Source organism: Terrapene carolina, unplaced genomic scaffold (assembly GCF_002925995.2).
Source record: "Terrapene carolina triunguis isolate 2854851 unplaced genomic scaffold, T_m_triunguis-2.0 Scaffold131, whole genome shotgun sequence".
NCBI classification, from domain to species: domain Eukaryota; kingdom Metazoa; phylum Chordata; order Testudines; family Emydidae; genus Terrapene; species Terrapene triunguis.
The window spans coordinates 1,454,031-1,474,931 of NW_020664482.1; the positions used below are offsets into that span (position 1 = coordinate 1,454,031).

General features: G+C 45.7%; 1 protein-coding gene across 1 annotated transcript in view; it reads left to right on the forward strand.

Annotated features, from left to right (window-relative positions):
• Positions 1 to 354: 354 nt before the first annotated feature.
• The window catches only part of HTR2C (5-hydroxytryptamine receptor 2C), a 59,523-nt gene continuing 38,976 nt past the window's right edge, over positions 355 to 20,901 (forward strand). The window contains exon 1 of the mRNA XM_024215540.2: positions 355 to 739. Within this exon, the coding sequence (XP_024071308.2) occupies positions 355 to 739 (385 nt within the window). The remainder of the gene's footprint in view (positions 740 to 20,901) is intronic.

Sequence of the window (20,901 nt, forward strand, 5' to 3'; positions counted from 1 at the left end):
GAGAGAGGAGGAGAATGTCATTTGCATGGGGATGTAGAGCATTTTGCGTGTACTGTGATTTCAGTGAAAAAGAAGGTGCCTTTTTCTTTTCTTTGCAGAATGCTGGACATGAAAATGAGTTGAACATTATGAAATCTCCTGTCCCTCTGGGTTGCCAATCAGTGGTCATCTAACATCATCTCAGAGGAAAACCAGAAGAGCTCCACTCTAACTTCTGTAAGGGTTAGTCCATTATGGAAGATCAAACAATTTTCTGGCGCTGGTTTTGTGAAATTCGGTTGCTGCCTTGGACCCTCCATTTGAAAAAGAAATTAACGTTGAGGAACAATTAAAGAGGAAAATCAGCTCCAGAGAATGAACACTATAAGTGGTACTGGGATATTCGTCAGCTTAACAACGGTGTCTGTGACGCTAGATTTTAGTTTGCACGGTGGTCTGATGGCTTGGCCCTTAAGCAACAATTTGACTCTGAATCAGAGTTTGCCCACGTCCGACCCTCTTAATGCCTCTGAGTGGGGAGAAGTCTCTCGTATGTCCATGAGGGAGAAGAACTGGCCAGCCCTCCTGATTTTGGTTATTATTCTGCTGACTATTGGTGGGAACATCCTTGTAATTATGGCTGTCTCCTTGGAGAAAAAGCTACAGAATGCCACAAACTACTTCCTAATGTCCTTGGCGGTGGCAGATATGTTGGTGGGGATCCTAGTCATGCCCGTTTCCCTCATTACAATTCTATACGGTAAGTGACTTCCATTTTCTCCCCCGTTCAACTGAACATAGTTGACAGCAGATCGGTATCAGTGGCCGCAGTGAATTGCTGCGCACAGTTTGTACCCATTGCATGAATAACCAGAGGAGTATAAATGTAGAGTAAATAATGGGCTTTACTGTTCTCTCTCTTGTTTTATTGGGGGAATGTGTGCTCCTTTGGAAACTGTATTTGGCCCCAGGCTGTCTGGATAGGAGCGATCTCCCAAAACCTTTAAGAGATGATCTCTTTTACCGAGGCCAGCTATAAGGAACTGCATGGATGGAGCATATTTTTCCTTCTCAGAGGATATGCCGTAAATCATTTTGGTAAAACCCAGAATAGAGAGAAGTAGCTAGAAAATAACAGCAATGCCTCGCCAACAGCTTCAGCTCACTTGTCTCATGGCAAGACAAAAGGGGCTCTAAATCAGAGTCAGATCTTAAGAAGGGCTGAGTGCCTTGAACGTGCATTGATTTCAATAGGGCTTGAAGGCACTCTGCATCCCACAGGATTGGGACCCAGGGCAGGAAGAAGTGTAGCTGCTTTCCAAGAACTGACTGTAACAAAACACACATTGGGCCACATCCTCACGTGAGTAAGGCAATAGATTTGGCCCTCTGGATGTTAAAAATCTGCAGCTTTATGTGCCACAAAAACATCAGATAAATGATTTCTGGCTGTCATACACCAAATAATAGTTCTGTTCTCGGGCGCAGCAATGGGGTTCTGGAATGACATCTCACGATAATGGCTGGGCTGTCTCCCATCCCTTCTCCAGTGTGTGACAGGGTCAGTGTGACAATTCCATTGCATCCTAATCAGGATCTGATACCCCATTGCCACTTCTCCCCAGCTGAGGCTCCTCCTAACCTACTGAACTTCCTCCCAAGGACTGTAAAACATGCACCAACACTGTCCAAAACATTTCGAGGTGGGAGCTTCTGCCATTTCATGACGGAGTACAGCATTGGTGCATGTCTCCATGCATGTCTGTAGTCAGTCTGTGAACATCCCTAGCCATGCTTCTCCTTTGGAATCCCTGTTATCAATCTGCCTCCCTTCTGAGTGCCCTGACCGCTGCAGTCAGAACCAGTAACTCCTCTAAAAACACCCTTAAACGTAGGATAAAAATGTGCCACCCCCGTAGTGAACGCACGACGAACCCTGGAATACTACAGGCAGAACAAACTGTAGTGGGGTACAGCGTTATTTCAATATACACCCCACCAAGAAGGATTTGCCAGGAACTTGCTGAGACCAACTCTCCAATGGGCTGCTTGGGGCATTTTTGGTGCAATTCTTTATGTAGCCTTGGCCACATCATTCCCTTCCCAAGACAGTCTTGCGTTCATGTCACTACATCTGCTTCCATGAGGTGGGAGCACTCGCCCAAACTGATCTGTTCCCGGGAGGCAGGGTGATCTGTCGGATGGGGCGCTGGACGAGGCGCTTTGATGCCCGGCTTCTACTCCCAGCTGTGCCCTGCCTCTCTATGTGCCTTTGAGCAAGCTGTTCCACCGTTCTGTGCCCCAGTTTCCTATCAGTACAGCAAAGGGAATGACACCCTCCGTTTTCAAGTGCTTTGAGATCTACGGGTGAGCAGCGCTATGTAACCGCTAAGTATTATCGTTGTACTGTTGACTTGACTACTGTAGTGTGGGTGGGTGGGTGAGGAAATTATTCTGCACTATGGTAAAATATTGGCTTTCTGAGGGCTTGTACCTTCTGTCACTTACGTTGGTATAAAGTTATGTCGCTCCGGGTGTGAATAAACCATGTACGTTACACTGACCTAAGCACTGGTGTGGACAGCTCTCCCGCCGATATAGCTAGCGCCTCTTGTGGAGGTGGTTTTAGCCTCTGTAGCGCTTCTAGTGTAGACTAGCCCTAAGCATAACCACTGTTAGCATCCTGTGGGGTAATATCCACCTATGTCCTTTTCTGGGTGTGACTGGAAGTTTGGCTCTGTTTTTCTGAGGCTTGGTATTGAGACTCAGAATTCCTCAAGTGTTCCAAGGGGTTCGCATTTACCTCTTTGCAGCAAGGAAAGACGTGTGCAGTCATTTCTCAGGGCTCTTTTTTCTGATTTTCTTTTTAAAATGCCGTAGTAGTAATAGTTCTCAGAAACAAACAATGCAGATACGACTCCTTGCTGGTTACTTAACTTAGGAGTTTGATTAGTGGTTGGTTTACTGGCCTGTAAAGTTAAAAATAGGGATATTTATGTGACTTCTTCATTTGACTGAACCACTACGTGAGATAGTGTTTTAATTTCTAAATGCACTGACCAAGTGCACAGGTTTCTAAGGCATAAGTGTCCTGTCAGCAGTGAATTAAATCACTGTATCATTTGTGTACGGATTTCGTGGCTTGACTTTCTAGCTGTTCAAAATCTTATGCATAAAGCCTTTTATTTACAGTTGTCTGTCTAGCCTCAAATTAGACTTTTGTGATAGTTGCACAGCACCTGTATTTTATTTTCAGTAATTCCTGAGTTTAGTTTTCAGTTGCTATTTACGCTTCCTGTAATGCTCCGACTCGCCTGGCCAAAAATGGAACTGTCTCTGAAATTACAACAAGGAGAGTACGTCTAATTTGACTTCATGCAAACTTCTCTTGAGGGTGTAAGAAATAGTACTGGGATGTTCCATATTTCCTGTAGCTTGAAACGGGAGCACATAAACACTGCATGATTGCACTGACCTTGTGCTTGCATAAATTCGGAGTCGCCCACCCCTGTGGCTTAACAGAAAGTAAATGTGCGGAAGTGAACTTCCTAATGAAATATCTTCGGCAGTTTTCAAAACACATGGAAATAGATTTTCTGTTAGGCCAAGAGAGCAATTACTTGAACTCACTTAAATAGAAAACATCCAGTTCGTGCATGCTGCATTTTAGAGGCTTTTACCAATTCCCTTTCCTTTAGTGCTGGATCTGCCTGGCAGGCGCCCTGTGCTGCCGTGTCTTGCCACAGAGCAGAGGCCCACCACACAAGCTTTACCCAGGAGTTACTGTACAGCAGTGCACTGGGTGAGCATGTTCAGGTAACAGGGCTGGGTCAGGCACATTGGAGGAACCTGCGGATCTTCTTGATCGGGGTCTCCTGACAAAATCATTTCCCCCTCCTCTACTCATCCCACTTGTAATTCAGACCACACAAATAGGCAGGCTGGGACAGCAGCCGTGGAGGTGGAGGGAAGGCCTGAAGGAAACCCCTGCTAGCAGCAGTAGGGAGGAAGGGATCAGGGCAAAGCAAAGGAAGCATCTGTCTTCACACACACACACACACACACACACAAACTTCTGCTTGTGTCCCCTCACCGGGAGGAGGAAGCAGATTGCTCACAATGCTGTGCTGCTCATGGGCATGGCCAAGCGTCAGAAGGCTGGTGTAATCTGGGGGAGACTACAATGAATCTTAGCCCTCAGGTTTCAACACAGTGGGAGTGTGAGAGCAGAAAAGGACAATGCCAGCACCGACCGACCCCCCTGCATGTACTGTCAAATGGTATGTGCAGAACCAGGAGCATTACACCCTGATCCTGACTGGGGCACTACCACGGTGCTTATAATAAATGATCCATTGTCGAGGGGACAGGGGATGGAAGCGACTTGAAAAGATTGTTTAATGCAAAACTCTGAGCACAATACAACCGTCTGGCCCCACTGACTAAAGCTTTTATTGAACCACAGATCCATTCAGGTTTAGAATTTAAAAAGTATTTTCCTCTTTCGCCCGTAGCTTGGGCATTTAGTCTAAGATGCCTAGAGACAACTTTTTTCTCTCATCGGTAGCATTTTTGGAGCCATGGTCTTTGGCACAGACCCTACCTTTGTTTACCCAGAATCTCAGATATTTCCCAGAGCTAAAAGGAGCTCTCAGGACCAAACCTGCCTAATGTCATCCTCCAAGACCATAGAAGTACAGCAGTGAAAAACAGAGACGTGGAATCTGTGACTCAGAAGGCAAACAAGGTGCTTGGTGCAGAAGACGGGTGAGATGGACACCTCTGGTGTGTGCTGGGTAAAGTGGTGCACTGAAGTTTCGAGTCTGTTCTTGACACAGCCACCGAGGAGCATGAGCTTGTAACTGCAGCCTAGAACTTGGCTTACCTCAGACGACCTGTTTCCAGTTATGCAGCCACCAGTGCTTAGAATCTGGCTGCGCTCTACAGAAAGCATCTCGCGTGTCTTGCGCACAAAGTAGGGGTCAGGGAGGCAGCACGGAAGGGATGCTCGCCCAAGCTCCGCCCACCAAACAAGCCCCACCCACACGTGTCACCAAAACAAGATGCTGCTTAGGGTAGGTTGTTCAGACTGTGCCTGTGCGCGCTTGTGGAGCTCCACTGGGCTCTCTGGGCTTGGCTGCCCTTGTTGTTACTTGAACGTTCCCATGGGCTCTGACAGGCTCCTTCGGCTCCGCTCCTTCTTGGCCCAGGATAAAAACCATAACTTCTGCCATCTCCCAAATGCCACCCACGTGCGGTACCGAAACGAGCCCTTGTTCACAGTGACCCTCCCCCTCCTGTCTCACACGAGGAATGAAAGAGTTAACAATATTGTTAACATTTAAATCATTGCGTCTGGGCGTCTGAGTTCACCCCTCACTGAGGTGAACAGGGCAGTTTGCACGTCTCAGAGTGACTGCGCCGAGCTCTCTGCAGACTCAGCTAGATGTCTCTGCCTCGGGTATGCTTGATGCACATTTCTGAGGTTTTCTTTGCAACCATAACAAGTGGAGACTTACCCTTTGTAATCAAATGAAAGCTTGTTCTGGAGAAGAAGATAGCAGTTTGCTCCATCGCGGTCCCAGTGTGCCATACTGCACCCACAAGCGCATCCAGCCCCTGGCACAAACCTCAGCCTCACACGCTCCGTGTTTCACAATTTTCACTTTAGTATTCCTGAGGTCTTGGAGGCAGGGATTAGGTAGCTTTGGGCGGAAGATCAACCTCAACAAAAGGTTTCTTTTTTTCTTTCTTTTTTTATCCAACAAGATTTTCCCCCGGAGACTTTATTCTTAAGGATACCGTATACTGCATGGTGTAGACTGTGAGAGCAAACAGAAAAAAACAAACCCACCCTCTAAAAGCCAGCAATAGAACAGTGCTCCCGCAGAGGTTCTTCTGCCTCCAGCCATCAGGATACTGCTTTCATGGAGACCCCAGCTTTCCTCAGAATGCCTGGTTGGGACTTTTGTCTCAATCTGTATCCTTACTACAGGAGGAAACTCCCCTCTTGCTGTGTTCAAATGGGGCCTCTGCACCCTGTGAGCTGGGGGAACGTCGTTTTGTAACCGAATGTAACACAGCTCCCCTACAGGGCATTATAAAAAGAGAGCATCAGCAACTACCGAAAGGTAATAAGATGCCTGATTAGATAAACCCACTGGTGATCTTTTCTCAGGGTATGTCTTGGCAAGTATGTTCCTCTTCAGTCAGGAGCAATTTGCCCCTGGGGTCTCTCCAGTGATTTCTGTGGAGTTGCACTAGAAATGCATTTGGCCCTCAATCTGTTTTCTGTAGCTGAGAAGTTGCTATCTCAATGTGTGATCATTCAAATTCCATTTATATAACAGCCTTTAATTGTAAAGGCATATGATTCAGAGAGGCAGAAAACATCTACTTGGCATTAACAAGCCAGATAACACCCATTTTTTTTTGCAGCACTTGTGCATCAGATTCATAGATTCCAAGGCTAGAAGGAAGCCTTGTGATCATTTAGTCTGACCTCCTGCGTGGCACTGGCTGGAGAACTTCCCCAAATTAATTCCTAGAGCAGGTCTAGCACATGCAGCTGCTTCCAAGTGCAGCTTAACTAATTTAGAAAAATGAAGGCTGAAAATTGTATCTCCAGGTGCAGTGAAATGGAACAAACTTCCTTAATTTGAGTTATTATTATTTGACATGAGGACATTAAAGTCAGGTATATAACCTTTAAAGTCAAGGATAGGAGGTGAGCATTTCCTTCCTGAAAAACTTGCCAGCAAACTCCAGCTCTGTAACATTGGCTCTCACTTTGTACTGCTCCATTTCCTTCTGTTCCGTTTTATTATCACTGCACCCCTCTTCTTCTTCCTCTCCTTTTCTTTTCTGAGTCATTACGAAAGGTGGATGAAAACTTGAGCTCGATAGCAAACCTTTGCAGACTTGGAAAGGCTGGGGGGGAAGAATGGAAGGGGGAAGATCTGGGCAATACTGTCTGAAGCATCTGAAACAAATGTTCAGTGTTAAAATAACATGAAAAGATTTTCTGGAAACTGCCGAAGACAGGATGTTCATCACTCTGACCTCAGCGCATGCTGTTGGGCTCTGAAATGGGAATATGTATCATTCATACAGTAAGATATCACAGTGCGCTCAGCTCCTGAAATACATTTCTGTAAGCACCAAAGGGGGTTGGATAGTTAAAGATGGCCTGGAAACCTTTGCTTTCAACTTCCTGGCACTGATGGATTGCGTCTTACCCGTACCAAACATTCTGTAACTCTGCACCTTAATAGTCAGCGTGGATCTGGCCAATGGCCCGTCTAGGCCAGTGTGCTCTCTCCCACAGTAGGTACCACCAGCGCCTTTGGGAGGAGGTATTACGCTGCCACAATGAACAATTATGTTGTAACCTGGAGGTCGGGGGAGTTTCTTCTTAACCCCAGCAGTCAGAGGTCGGCTGATGCCATTTTCATCCTAGCTAGCGTAGCTACAATTTATTACTTTTATAAATGCTTAATCCTCTATTTTTTTTAATCCTGCTGAACTCTTGGCCTCAATAATATCTAGTGGCGGCGAGTGCTACAGGCTAATTATGCATTGGGTAAAATGTATTTCCTGTTCTCAGTTTTAAATGTCTTGCCTTTTAATTTCATTGAGTGGTTCCTCCTGGGTCAATTGCAATGTCCTATTGATTTCTTCTAGAACAGGCATTATTGTATATGCCTCTGTCAGATTTCCTCTCCTATGTCTCTTCTTTAAAGTGCGTAGCCCAAGCTTTCCAGGCTTCTGATGTATTTTATTTCCGCTTCTCCAGAGCTTTGCCATTTCTGTGATATCCTTTTTGAAATAGGGTCACCAAAAATGAGCACAACATTCCAAGTGAGGACGTTCACTCATCAAGTGGGTAATTCACGAGACCTTTCTTAATGCAACCTAACCACTTGTTTGCTCTGGCACCTCCATGCCCATTGAACAGACCTTTACACTGAGCTGGCGGAAGCTTTGGCTGAAGGGCAATTAATTTAAGAGTGATTAAACAATTGTTATGCTGGCCAACCCTTTGAAAACCAGCACTTATCACACTGGGCGAAAGGTTTTTTGAAGTCTCCTGCCTTTCCAGTGCATCCTCCCCACACCTCTGTTCTCCCCTATCCCACTCCTGCTCCTGTCCGGGGTGATGTTTGCTGTTTTAACGTAGCAGCAGGAAGCTTGTCTTTTGTCTGTCTGTAAAGAGCCATACATAACGGTGGCACCATATAAATAAAGAAAATGATGCCTAATAATAATGGATATATATTCCTTTCAGTGACGGCATCAGATGGGACTTTCTGCTGGGAAGTATGAGGAAATCACTCTCATTGAGTGATACAGCATTATTCATGGATGAAATTTCTCCGCTCTACCTCCCTACTTACGTGGAGTGCATTATCACACAATGCTAAGCTTCATAGGGCTTATTTGGTGCATACGTTTTGTGTTGGTCCCTTGCAAAGGGGTGAATTTCACCCAGTTGTGAAGCTAATGAAACAGTTGCACAGGCTTGGAGAAAGTTTTGCCTGCAGTGTATAGGATCCAAGATGGGCCATGCAGCCCTGTTCTTGGGTTGTCAGCCAGGTTTTGGTTTTGCAAAATGAAAACAAGCGTCGTTGAGGTGCAGTCTCTATTGTCCCAGAAATACCAATGTTCAATGGAGAAAGGGTGCAGGGGGCTTCATCCAATCCCCTCTAGTGCAGATACATACAGATCTAGACAGTCTTATTTACTATATATTTGTTTAGATCTAGGATACTATACCTAGTCACGGCAGTTTTCCCTTTAAACAGCTCTTCCTTTCCCACAACAGATGCAAGCTGTCCATTCTCTGTACTATATTTTAGCTGTGTTATTTTAACTTGCCAGTTAAGTGAGAACATAAGGAAGCAAAGGCACAAGGTGCTGGAATGTATTTTCTCGGTAGTTCTCTGCTAGTCTGTCCAATTGCTCCTTTTGCCAGCCTTGGCCAAAGAACGTCCTCCTTCTGCATGACCCCGACTTCCTGAAAAGAAACCCAGCCCTGAGGATTTATTTCAATGGATAAACGTACAAACACTTGGGTAGGTTTTACGTTCTACATGGCAGAAGGTAGCATACAGCCTAGTACTAGGGAGCCGGGAAATATACTAACTGTGGTTCTAATAATACACCACATTCAATTCTTGTGCAGTGCTTCTACTGGGGATAACTTGGAGTCGTGTCCATGGACTGAAGGGTAGTTCTACCTTAGGAGCATAATGCTGCTTTAAGACATGATTGCCAAGCCTCAATAGTGTAATGTGTAAATCTCTGAAGTGTGCATTTTCGACTTGTGCAGAGTTTACACATCTGTTGCATCTGTTGCAAATTCAGCCAGGTGTTCATTCAAAGCTGATAATAGAGCTGTTCTAAATCTGTAAAATGATTTTTGATGTAGGTAATCGGGAAGGGACCCCAAACAACACCTGAAATAAGATATTCAGTCAATGAGAAATTAGAATTACTTATGGATTTCCACATCAACTCTCTCAGAGCCAGTGATACATTTTAGCTTGCAGAGTAGGTCCATTTCCTCAATTTTCATCTAACAAAGTAGATTAAGCACATTTCACTTCAGGCATATCTGGGAAATTGAATAGACACTCTCCAAAGGCTTTTGCATAGATTTTATTTCTAAAAAATATGAAGTTGTCAGTATCAAAAACGGATTACAAAAGAAGTGGTAGCAGGATGCATCAAGCCTGACCTTGTGCCAATTAGTCAGTGCTCTGACATATTTATCTATTAGCCCTTCTTGCATGTCTTGGACTAATAGACAAGTTCTCTTTGACAGCCTAGAATGTCTGCTGTGGCATGTAATTCCTGAAGGACTAAATAAATTAGTTTGCTAATTAATAAATATGTAGAGGGGGGGAAAGTAGATGAGAAATTAACACTTTGTTTAGTCTTGATGGACAAATTTGTGATCTTGTAGCTAATAGATATCAAACTAAACTGTGAGGGCATCAGCTGCTCTGAGTGCATTGTGGCTTTTGATAATTGATGGAGATCCTCATTGACTAGCATTAGCTTGGGAAAAATATAACATTGCTAGGTGACTATTGTGTCTGGTAATTACAAGAAAGAAAGAAGTGTTGTGTATCTGAATGCATTCTTGTCCCTAGGATTAAGCCAACTATCACAGGAATTATTCCTAGTATAAATAACTGGGAAAGTTGTCACAAACGCCAAGAGAAAGGAAAGATCCCTTTGGCTCTGATAAATCCAAACCAACTGGGGACCAATTGTTACTAGCAGGTGGCCTGAGAGCAGTGACCAGCACACTGTACTGTGACTACAGGAGTCCACATTTTAGAGCTCTTCCTTGGGTTTTAGGAGACAATATAAACGTGACGTCTTGTATGCAGCTTCCAGGAGGACTAGTATTAGAGGCAGTGTGTGTTAGCACCAACTGCTGGAGCAACCGGATGATGATGATGAGCTGTAATTATTATCATTATTTACATGGTGACATGTAGATGCTCCTGGCACTTGTGGCAGGTTTATCTGTGTGTTCCCTATGCAGAAAGAAGAAATTAGAAACAGTTCTTGGATCGAGCAACCCATTCAACCACCGAGTTTTGCCTGACCTTGTCTCGCTCGTTCTATTGTGGCATTGGCTACTCAGGATGGAAACCCTGCTGGTAGACAGGGTCGGGCAAGACTAGCCGAGTTACTTGGCATTAAAGAACTAATGTAATGCCTGAGAAGGTAGGTGCAGCCCCATAATCCCCTTTTCACCCCAGGGAAACAGCCCCAAAAGGCAAGTGATGGGACACATTAAATAAAGAAGCAATACATTACAGCTGGAATACCTTACCTAGATGTCTCCATGTTTTGCATATGCAAATATCTTCCAGCTGTGCTAACATGGACCACAGACCTTGAGGAGGCTTGACATTTTCTGAAACAGCAGCACAGAACAACATGCTGCCTAAACAGCAGGGGCTATCCACCGTGTGAATTCACTGATAATTTACAGTAATTACTCTATCCATTATACGTAGTATTAACTGTGGCTAGCCAGCCTTGAACGTGTGGGTCAGAATTGTGTGTGTGAAGGGTGTAGGAAAAAGTAACAGCATGAAACACTTTGGTGTGTACATACAATTAAATACAATAAAATGAGCCGGAGGTTTCAGCCATGAGTGTCAAGTGCAGGTCAAAGAGAATGATTCTCAAAAAAACGGACAGTGAAATTGCCGCCTGCAAGCCAGCAAGCTACGCCTACTCCAGCTGGTAGACATTTGGTCTATGGAAGTTTAGAGACATCAAAACCTGGATGTCAAAGAGACAGTTATACAGCAACGAGAGCAATGTTGTGGGGTCTACAGGCTCGGCTGGGGATCACGGCTCTGAAGTGAGAACATGTCAAAATAGAGTCAGGAGGACATAGGAGTGAAATAGCACTAGGGCTGGATCCTGAGGGACACAACGGGCGTCACTGGGTGTGCTGGAAGTATGAGGAATTTTGCTATGAATATTTATCACATGTAGCACCTGGTGTTTTCATCGTGCTGCACAGTCATTTACTAATTACTCCTCACCAGGGCCCGGTGAGGTATTAAATATTAACGTGGTTAGCATCGCGAGAAAGGTAAAATCTAATCCCGCTAAGGCGATGCCCTTACAAGGCAATAACATGATGCAGGAGGTAGAAGACAAACCTTCAGAACTACCTGATACAGTCATAAACTTCTGTGCATTTGATTTGGGGAACAGTTTCCATTTTTGTCAGTGAACACTGCCTGGGATAGTGAAAACCATGTAGTTATGAATCATTGCAGAAATCCTTAACAATGGGTAGTTTCGCAGGAGACATGGATTTTTGTAGTGAAGAGACAATTTTATGCCTGTAGAAAGTATGGTTAATTTTTTTTCCGTGTGAAAACATCCAGATTAGAATGAAAAATATTTACTGTTTTGGGTGAACAGGCGAAAATGGTATAGCTAATTCTGCGGCTATTTCAGACAGCCCTAGTAAAGACTAAATTCGCAGGGTCTAAGCAAAGTAGGAGTGAACATGGGCACGGAGCACCAGTAGCTGAAGAAGAAGGTGATAATAAGAATCAAGGTGAATATTCAACTGCCCAAGGCTCAAATGCCACCTCAGTTGATAAAACAAAAATTGGGGTGAGAGGGTGGAACAGCTTCCAGTGTGACCTAAATAAACCCCGGTGAGCAGCGCAAGGGAAAAGGCACGAGACTTCCAGGGCACAGGCCGGGAAGAGACCAGTGGTGAGAAGAATGGAAAATAGCAGCATCCCATCCACTCCTGCGCTAGAAAACAGGAGCACATAATAAATAGGAGTGGTCAGACGGGCAAGCCTCATTCAGCATCCGTGAGTCACTCCCCAGCCCCAAAATCACACGTGCGCAACGGGGGCAAATTAAGGTGCATTTACAAGGCAACAAATGTGACGCTGTACCAGTCCCAGCTCCCCACCAGCACTCAGAGCCAAAGTGCTCTCCGCTCACACACTGAGCTCCCCGTGAGGTAAATGATCTGAGGGAAGAATTTGGCTCTGCACTTAGAAAGAAGAGGCGCTGTGGAGATAGCTCTAGAAGCTGAAGTACAGGCCACAGATTCCGACAGGGACTCCCCCCCATTTGCTTCTCCCTTCTAGAAATGATACCACAGGACCCGGGGGAGAAGATGGTTCTCTTACACTGTTGAATAAAACGGCAATGTTAAGTGGGCTGAATGATTAATGCCTTGGAGAAAGAGCCAAGAAAAGTCAGAGAGGAAAAGTCTCCAAAGTCCTACATGCTGCAGTGGCTGGAGCATCTGACAAATACAGCAAACCAAAGTCTTAGCAATGAGGAGACTGAGGAAAGTTAATCTATTACCAGACCAGATTAGGGCCATGTATTAGTCCATTATCCTGCCTCTGACAGTGTCCAGAGCAAGTTGTTAGAATCCCCTGTACTAAACAGTTAGGGAATAATGAAATAACCTACCTGGAGGGGTGTTTCCTCTGAAACTCCATCAGTTAGTGCCATGACGATCTATATCCCTTGGATTATCTATCTGTCTCAGGGTTTTCTGTAGCTCCCATCACCACCACATCCAGTTGCTTATGAATGGCCAATCCTATTATGAATCCCGCTAAATTCTTAGCTTTAACTATATCTTGTAGCAGGGAGTTCCACAGGTAAGTATGTGTTTGTTTCTTTTTATCAGTTTTAAGTTTAGTTTAGCTCAGTTTTAGTGCTGCCTTTCAATTTAATTGGATGTCCCTTTATCCTTGTGCAATAAGAAAGGGTGAATAGAAGTGCCTGGTTTACCTTCTTTGTACCATTCATGACATTATATGATTTGTGATGTTCCCTCTTCATCATCTCCTCTGTAAGCAAAAAAAGTCCTCATCTTTTCAGTCTTTCCTATGTGGAAGTTGATCAAGGTCTCTAATAATTTTTGTCATCCATCTCTACACCCTGTCTGCTTCTGCTATATCATTTTTTGGGATGGGTTGACCAGAACTGAACACAGTTTTGCTGTTCGTTGTACCATTCATTTATATAATGGAATTGTAATAGTTTCAGTATTTTTTTGCCATCCCGTTCTATATGCATCTGGACAGTTTTTTAACCACTGCTACACCCTGAACAGTCTACAGTGACACCATTTTCCTGAGTGGTCGCAGTTAGTTTAGAACCCAGCAATGCGTAGGAATAGTTCAGATGATCCCTTGCAACGTGCATTAGTTTGCATTTATCACCAGTCAAGTTTATCTGTGGCTATACCACACACTCACCTAGCTTTGTTTGATCCCTCTGGAATTCCTCACAGTCTTCTCTAGCGTTGAGTATCCTAAATAATTCTGGCTAATCGGAAAATTTGCCACCTCACTGTTCACTCTTTTTCCCCAGATTATTCAAACATATATTGAGCAACCCCTGTCCTAATTCAGAACGTTATTACATCTGTGCCATGCTGAAATTGTCCATTGGTTCCTATGCTTTGTGTGCCAAATGGCTTTAACCTGGGAAATATCTGTTGGTACAGATGATTTGGCAGCTTGGTAGTGCTGTGAGGTAATACAAACGCTTTCCTATCTGGGGCCCAAGCTTTAAATCATGTTCAAGGTCACAGCAAATAGTAAGTAGTCATGTGGACGTTTATCCCCTTCCTATTAAGCACTGGGTGGTAAGGGCAGGTTTTAAAATCTATTTAGGTGCCTAAAGATGCACATAGGTGCCTCGTGGGATTTTCAGAAGAGCCTCGTTGTCTAACTCCCATTGAAATCAATAGGAGTTACATAGTGTGAGGACATCAAAAGAGTGATGCCTTAAGGAGCAATTAGGCAGCTTCTTGACCGGGAAGTCCATGATTTCCCTGGAGCCTTGGATTTCTTGGTAAATGATTCCAGATTTCTCTTTCAAGGCCCACTGTACATTTTCTGCACAGAAGCCCTCCTCTCGCTCCACAGACCAAAACCCATTTGTCCTTTAGCAGAACTTATTGGGAGCAGACAAAAGCAACAGCCCGTTTGTGGGTCTGCAGCGTGAAGCAGCTTTATCAGTGCAGAAGGGGTAGGACAGTCACTGCGGCCCCAGAGGAATGGTTCAAGCTGTCAAAACAAAACAAAACGTGGCTTGCTGAGAGTTTGGTAGCTGAGTGGAGCCCAAAGCATAGGTTTGTGTTGTATCATGTATGGATTCAGACTGTCCATATCCCATAGAAAAGGTGGGAGAATAGCCCTCTTACTCTGCGACGTTTACATAGACGCTTCAGCCATTCTTGTAACAAATCAGACATGCAGTGGATCATAGAGTGTTGTCTGTGCTAACACTCCCAGCTGTATTTTGTTGGCAGCATGGCTTGAATCTCTGGTTTAATCGGTGCGGGTAGGACTTACTCCTGTTCGGCCCCATTCCAGGGCAGTTTCTCTGCTGTGTATAATAAGCAGAGTCCAATGTCAAAGCAAGCAAGATGGAACATGAACACAACAACATAAACAACCCCAATTACCATGGGATCTTACTAATACGTTGATATAAATCTGACCTAAATTGCCATCTGTTGCGTAAGGCAAGATGTGTTAACTGGACATAAACGACTGGTTGTAATCAACGTGCAATTCTCCCTTCTGGACTTCTGGTAAGGTTTCGTTAATTTTAATTAACGGAATCAAGCTTATATTGCACGAGGAGCACCTTTCTCTGCCCTTTCTTTTGAGAATGATCATTGTTGTCATTCTCCTTCGGTACGCGTGCTGGAAGTTAGTAACCTCTGCAGACATTTCCCCATGCTGTTCTGCTGGTCAAGCGTCAGTTTTTACTAACTCTACTGAACAATCCATTGAGTGCTGCACGCTGGAGTGTCTCCTTCATTGGAAATGCATGTGCCTCAAGTACAATGGCTTCCATGATGGAGGACGTGGTGGCAAATAGAGCCAGTTGGAATACTTCTACAGAAATGAAACCGGTGAAATATTTGAAATGTTTTGCAAAGACACAGCCGTTTCAGTGAGGTGTTTGTTGGCGGGGGGGAAAGGGGAGAGAGGGGGGGCAGAGAAGAGGAACTACGACATATATTCTATGTAGCCTTGCAGTCAGGGCGCTGGGCTGGGTTGCGGGAGCCCTAGGTTCACGTCCCTTCTCTGCCTGATTCAGCATCATCTGGGATGAAAAGCTTTGCTCTGAATCAGGCAGAGCAAAGACCCCAATGTAGACTAATTTCCTCACCAGCAAGACCCCTTCCCCCTTTCTTTGGCTCCACCAGCCCTGGGCGAAAGCAGGGAACCAGACATTGCAACAATTCTGTTTTCAAGCTTTTGCTCTAGCAGCAAATGCCCTCTGAGCCGTGTAAATAAGTCAGATCTAGTCCCCAGAACACAGGTGCAAGACGGGAAGATCTGCAGAGCCGGAGTGGGACGGGAGCTGCTCTAACCCTGCCGAGCAGCAGACGCCTGCCCCAGCATGCTCCTCACCTGTAGGGGACGTGACGGGTGGATCGACTGATCTCTGCTGACGGAGGAGGGTGGTTGCTAGTTCTCCCTGCCTGGGGGTGGGGATGGCTTGAGGACACACACAATGGATGGCCTTCAGCAAGAGGCCAGACTTCCCCCCTCGGCAATTAACAGGTGCTTTAAAGAAGAAGGGCGTGCAGGGAACATCATTCTAAGACTAGCTATTGAATGGGTAGTGGTTTTGTGCCAGTCCCCTGCTACTCTAGCGATCCCGATCGGCCAGTGGTAACCTGCCTCATAGAGCAGAGTTTACTGGACTCTGCAGACCATGTTTTGCTGTCAGGTGCAGATGCAGACCGGCTCCTCGTTGCTATGTGATCGCCTGTCTTGTTATTTCTTTTGTGTGTGTCTTTCTTTTCTGCGCACTGACGGTGTTTCGTTTGTTCTCTCCTATTCTTGTACTCTCTGATCTGTCGGGGTAACCTCCCTGTGCAATTAAGACCATTAAATCAACAAAGCCCACCTGATTAAATATGCTTGGTGTGATAAGCTTCTAGAGAGATGTTTTTGGCATCCCTTGCGGTAATGGCTTTTCATTGGGGAAGGTTTATATGGATGTTTTCCCAGAATTGCTGAACTGTTCATTGATCTCAGATGTATTCTGTGGTTGCAGATCTATCTGATGTCTGCTCCGTTGTGTTACCTTGTTGTGTTATGTTTCATTGAATAACAGGGTTTTTCCCCCCAAAAGTCAGTTGGTGCTCTATGTAAACATCGCAGAGCAGAATTTGGGTCAATGTGTGCAGCAAAAATGCCAGAAATATCAGAGGGCCCTGAGCCAACCTCCTAGCCGCTTTGTGCTGTCTGCGTTCCCTCCGTGTTAACATGGACCTGAAATCAGGCTGCTGCCAGAATGAGAACACTGCCCCGTGCAGCCGTGCATGGCGATGGCTTGGGCCAGCACAGCATGGTCAGTCACAGCAGGTGCTTGAGGGAATAAGGAGGGTCACACCCCATTGCCATAAGCTCTGCCTCTGAAATCCCCTTCCATGGCTGCGACCGATGGAGAACCCAGTGGCAGTGGGTTCCACAGGCTTCAGAGCAGGGCAAACAGTGTGCCGTACCATTCCCCAACTGGCCATGGCTTTTCACACATGTGCAGCCCGAGGTCTGAATGTAGCCACGTGTGTCTGACAATTGGAAACTAGTGCAGTGCCTTCCGTTCAGGTGCAATCTGTTGATGATAGAGCGTGGGTCTGAACAATCCAGCTGCATCTGGCCCCGTTAGAGATTCTGAGGACCGCAGGGTACTGCCAGTTTGAAAGACTCACTGACTGAGCTTTGCTTTTCTCAGAGCGCCATGATTGTGGCAGACGGATGCTGCAGAATCTTGCAATTTGCTCTGGGGGGCTGCTAGCTTTCTTAACCAATGGCACTGGTAGCAGAAAAGCCCAAACAAGGTTGTGTGAAACTGGAAACTGCTGCGCAGGAGCATGAATCCATGTTCAGATTAAAAGAGGCGTGTTGAGCAGAAAAGAGAGAGTTCTATTTTTCTACCTCAGAAGAAAAGACCTTAGAGGGGAGAGGACACCAGTGATCTTCTTTTCTAAAGGTAAGATGCGCTTTGCTACCTCTTTGGTTTCCATCAGTAGTAAAAGGCTGCAGCCCATTACAGCCCCTGGTGATGGATTTGCTGTGCGCTATGCAGGTGGGGAAAGGGATGGTCACCTGAGAAGCACACAGGGTGAAACCCCAGAGCCCAGTGAAGTCAATGAGAGTGTCGCTGTTGATGTCAGCGAGGCCAAGATTTCGTGCAGAGCATTGCAGGTTTGCTCTGACATCTCCAGTTCTCTCCGCTCTTCCTCTGCATAATAATGGCTGCTCATTGTACCATGAGCCTAACAAAGCGCCTCTCATCTAGATGGCTCCCAAAATACACTACAAGCATTAGCGTATGTCTGCAGTGCACAAAAGGTGTGTTCTTAACTGCTAACCCGAGTTGCCTTGTCTCCAATGCTATTTTAACCCACGTTGGCTAACCCAAGTTAAGAACACGCCACTTCTTTGCAGTGTAGACTTATCCTTACTGATGGCAGAGTATGGACGGGGAAGCACTTCCCCACCACTGCAGTGCAGCGGCTGCTTAGCAATGCCGAACAACCCCACACAGTGCAGGCAACTATCCAGCTGACATTATATGGCACATGTAGTTGGGGAACATGAGCTGGAGTGTGTCCAGAACAGCTGATCTAACACTACATGAGTAGGAAGCATTCAGCTCAAACCTTAAATGTACTCACCGTCAGCTTAGGGCCTGATCCTGCAAAGACTTAAGCACAGGCCGAAATGTGCCTATGCAGTGTGAGTAACAGCAAGTTCTATCAATGGGACTGCTCCCAGTGCATGAAGTTAAGCGCGTGCTTCAGTCTTTGCAGGAGCAGAGTCAGTTTGTAGACACAGAATGGTTTCACTGGAAGTTGGTTGGGTGAAAGCTGCTTATGAACTTCTTTGCACTAATATTGTGGGGCTGCTGGTCCCTGATGAATTTCTCATTTGAGCGGCTGCTGGGAGAGGTCACGGAAGGGTAAATACATGGTGTTTCATCTGGCTCCCTGATTGGCCGAGCCTATCCTTTGGGGCCAGGATGGGCAGCAGGAATCCATTTCACTGGATTTTTCAAAGAGAGGAGTTGTGCTCTAGCATAAAATATTAAACGGTTAAATGGTTAATCAATAAGTATTAGTCTTACCATTAATATATTACAGTTAAAGTTTAAAACAGATTGGCAGCAACCCTGGACCCTGACCCCGTTGTGTGGAGCCAGGCGGCAGCCCTGGACCCAGACCCTGGCCCCTGTCGTGTTAACGATTAAACGGTTAACCGATATAATTTTAATAGTTTAAACAGGTACTTTTTAAAACAATAGCTACATCCCTGGTAACAACATGATGCAGATGGGAAAGTGAGATCACAAAGAGTGTGATCCTGTCCTGTCTGTGTGTCTGTCCACGGACGGCACCTCGCGTGTCACATTATTATTTTAATTCTGTCAGTACCAAACAATAATGTTCTGATGATGGGGACTGGTAGCAAAGCCGTCACTAAGGTTGTACCAAAGAAATAATATACAGGCCCTCTGCATCGGATCACTGTTATGCCTTTGCCAGGGGACGGTTCCCTGTTTCCAAGTCCTGACTCAGCCCGTACCATCGTGCCCTGCATCTCTCAGGGCCAGTTTTCTTTCTGGTCTGCTGGCGCTGCACGGCCCGTGTCTGTGTGTGTTTAGTTGTTTTATTTCAGTGTATAGCAACAAGACGTGCCCGTGCTGGCGCTCTGAGATGCAGGACAGATTATTAAAGTGACAGAAGCAAAATGCATCTCAGTCAGCCTCACCCGTCTGTCAAGCAGCAACTCTGAACAGAAAATCCTTATCCCTCGGCGCAGAAAACAGCACTGTCTGGGTGCCCTAATTTTTCTGTCAGGAGGAAAGAATGGGCCCTCCACATGCCCTGAGAGTCAATAAAGCTGGGCTGTTTCGGACGGGCAGAGAGGGCAGTGCAGAGCCCCCGGACCCTTAGGGAGAAAACCTGGCCAGCTGTCCCTCTCTGCCCATTGAAGGGGATACGGCATCACCCCCTCCGTGATCACAATGGTGGCAGTGCACCAGAGGGAGAATGGTGGGGTCAGTCACATCAGCGGTCCCCAGGCCATTTAGGGAGTATAGTTTAAAACAGACACCTTGAAGTGTCCCCAGAGACTGACTGGGACCAGTGCAGGTCCCAGAGCACTGATGTCATTTGCTCAGTGGTGCCAGAACCAGGGGCCCAGGGGTGCCTGGCCCATCCACTTTTTGCCAGAGCAGACCTCACCCCCTTCCCCTCCTCTTCCCCCCAAGCCCCACCCCCTGGCCAGGCCAGCATGGAGCCTGGCCGGGGAGCCCGGCAGTTGTGGGAGCCGTGCAGACCTTCCACCTGCCCTCTTCAAATTCCAAGCAGCACAGTGAGACGGCACCTTGTGGGCAGGCATTTTTATTCCCTTGCCCCAGAGTTCAAACTGAGGGAACAAGTGTCGGCACCTGTCTCCTCTTCCTGAGTGGGGTAGGGAGGGGGGACAATCAACAAAGTCTTTGTCCTTTGATGTTTCACAGTGGCCCATTTGGTTTCAATGGGCCTTCTTGTGTGCAGGACCAGGACGTTACGGTAATTAATGCTGCTTTCCTGTTGGGTGAGTTATACAGTTACAGAGGTTTACAATGCAAACACTCAATATAACTTTATACCATGGGCGACAGATGTTATAAGTGAGATTAATACATGCGCCATCCTACAAGCATTTCATCAAGTCTAAACACATTCTTATCAACTTAACATCTGTTGTAACCATGCTGCCACGCAGGTGAGCCAGACTGGCTTCTCGCTGTGCATTTGTCTGTGTTCAGTGAGGCCTGGGAGCCTTGGCATGTGCTGGCCCCTGGCCTGTCAGCGTCAAAAATATAATTCATTAAGTAGCAGTTTTTTCAAATATAGCCACCGAAGTTTTGTTTGCAAATATATATGCATGTATGCGTAGGCAGGTGGGAGTTGCACGTGCAGATGGAATCGTACATGCGCGAGTGTGCCTGGTTAGAATGAAGAACACTGCATCGCTGCTGTTTTTTAAGTTTCTTTTTAAAATATAATTCATTGTTTAGGTCTAAGCATCCTGATTTTTAAGGCTTTAATGATCTATCCAGAACATTAAAAATAAGGGTGTCTCACTTGTTAAATTGGATACTTTGCTTCCACACCCCTGTGCAATAGCTGTTTTTACAAGTTATGTAGTGATCCGTATATATGAATTTAAGGTGCTTGATCAAAGCGTTCGAGCCTAACAAACATGTAGTGTTCCGTTGTGTGTTTAGTTGCATTTCAATTTTACATGAGCCCTGTTGTCAATTTGAATAAAACACAATGTTGTCAATGCAGCATCCTAGTGC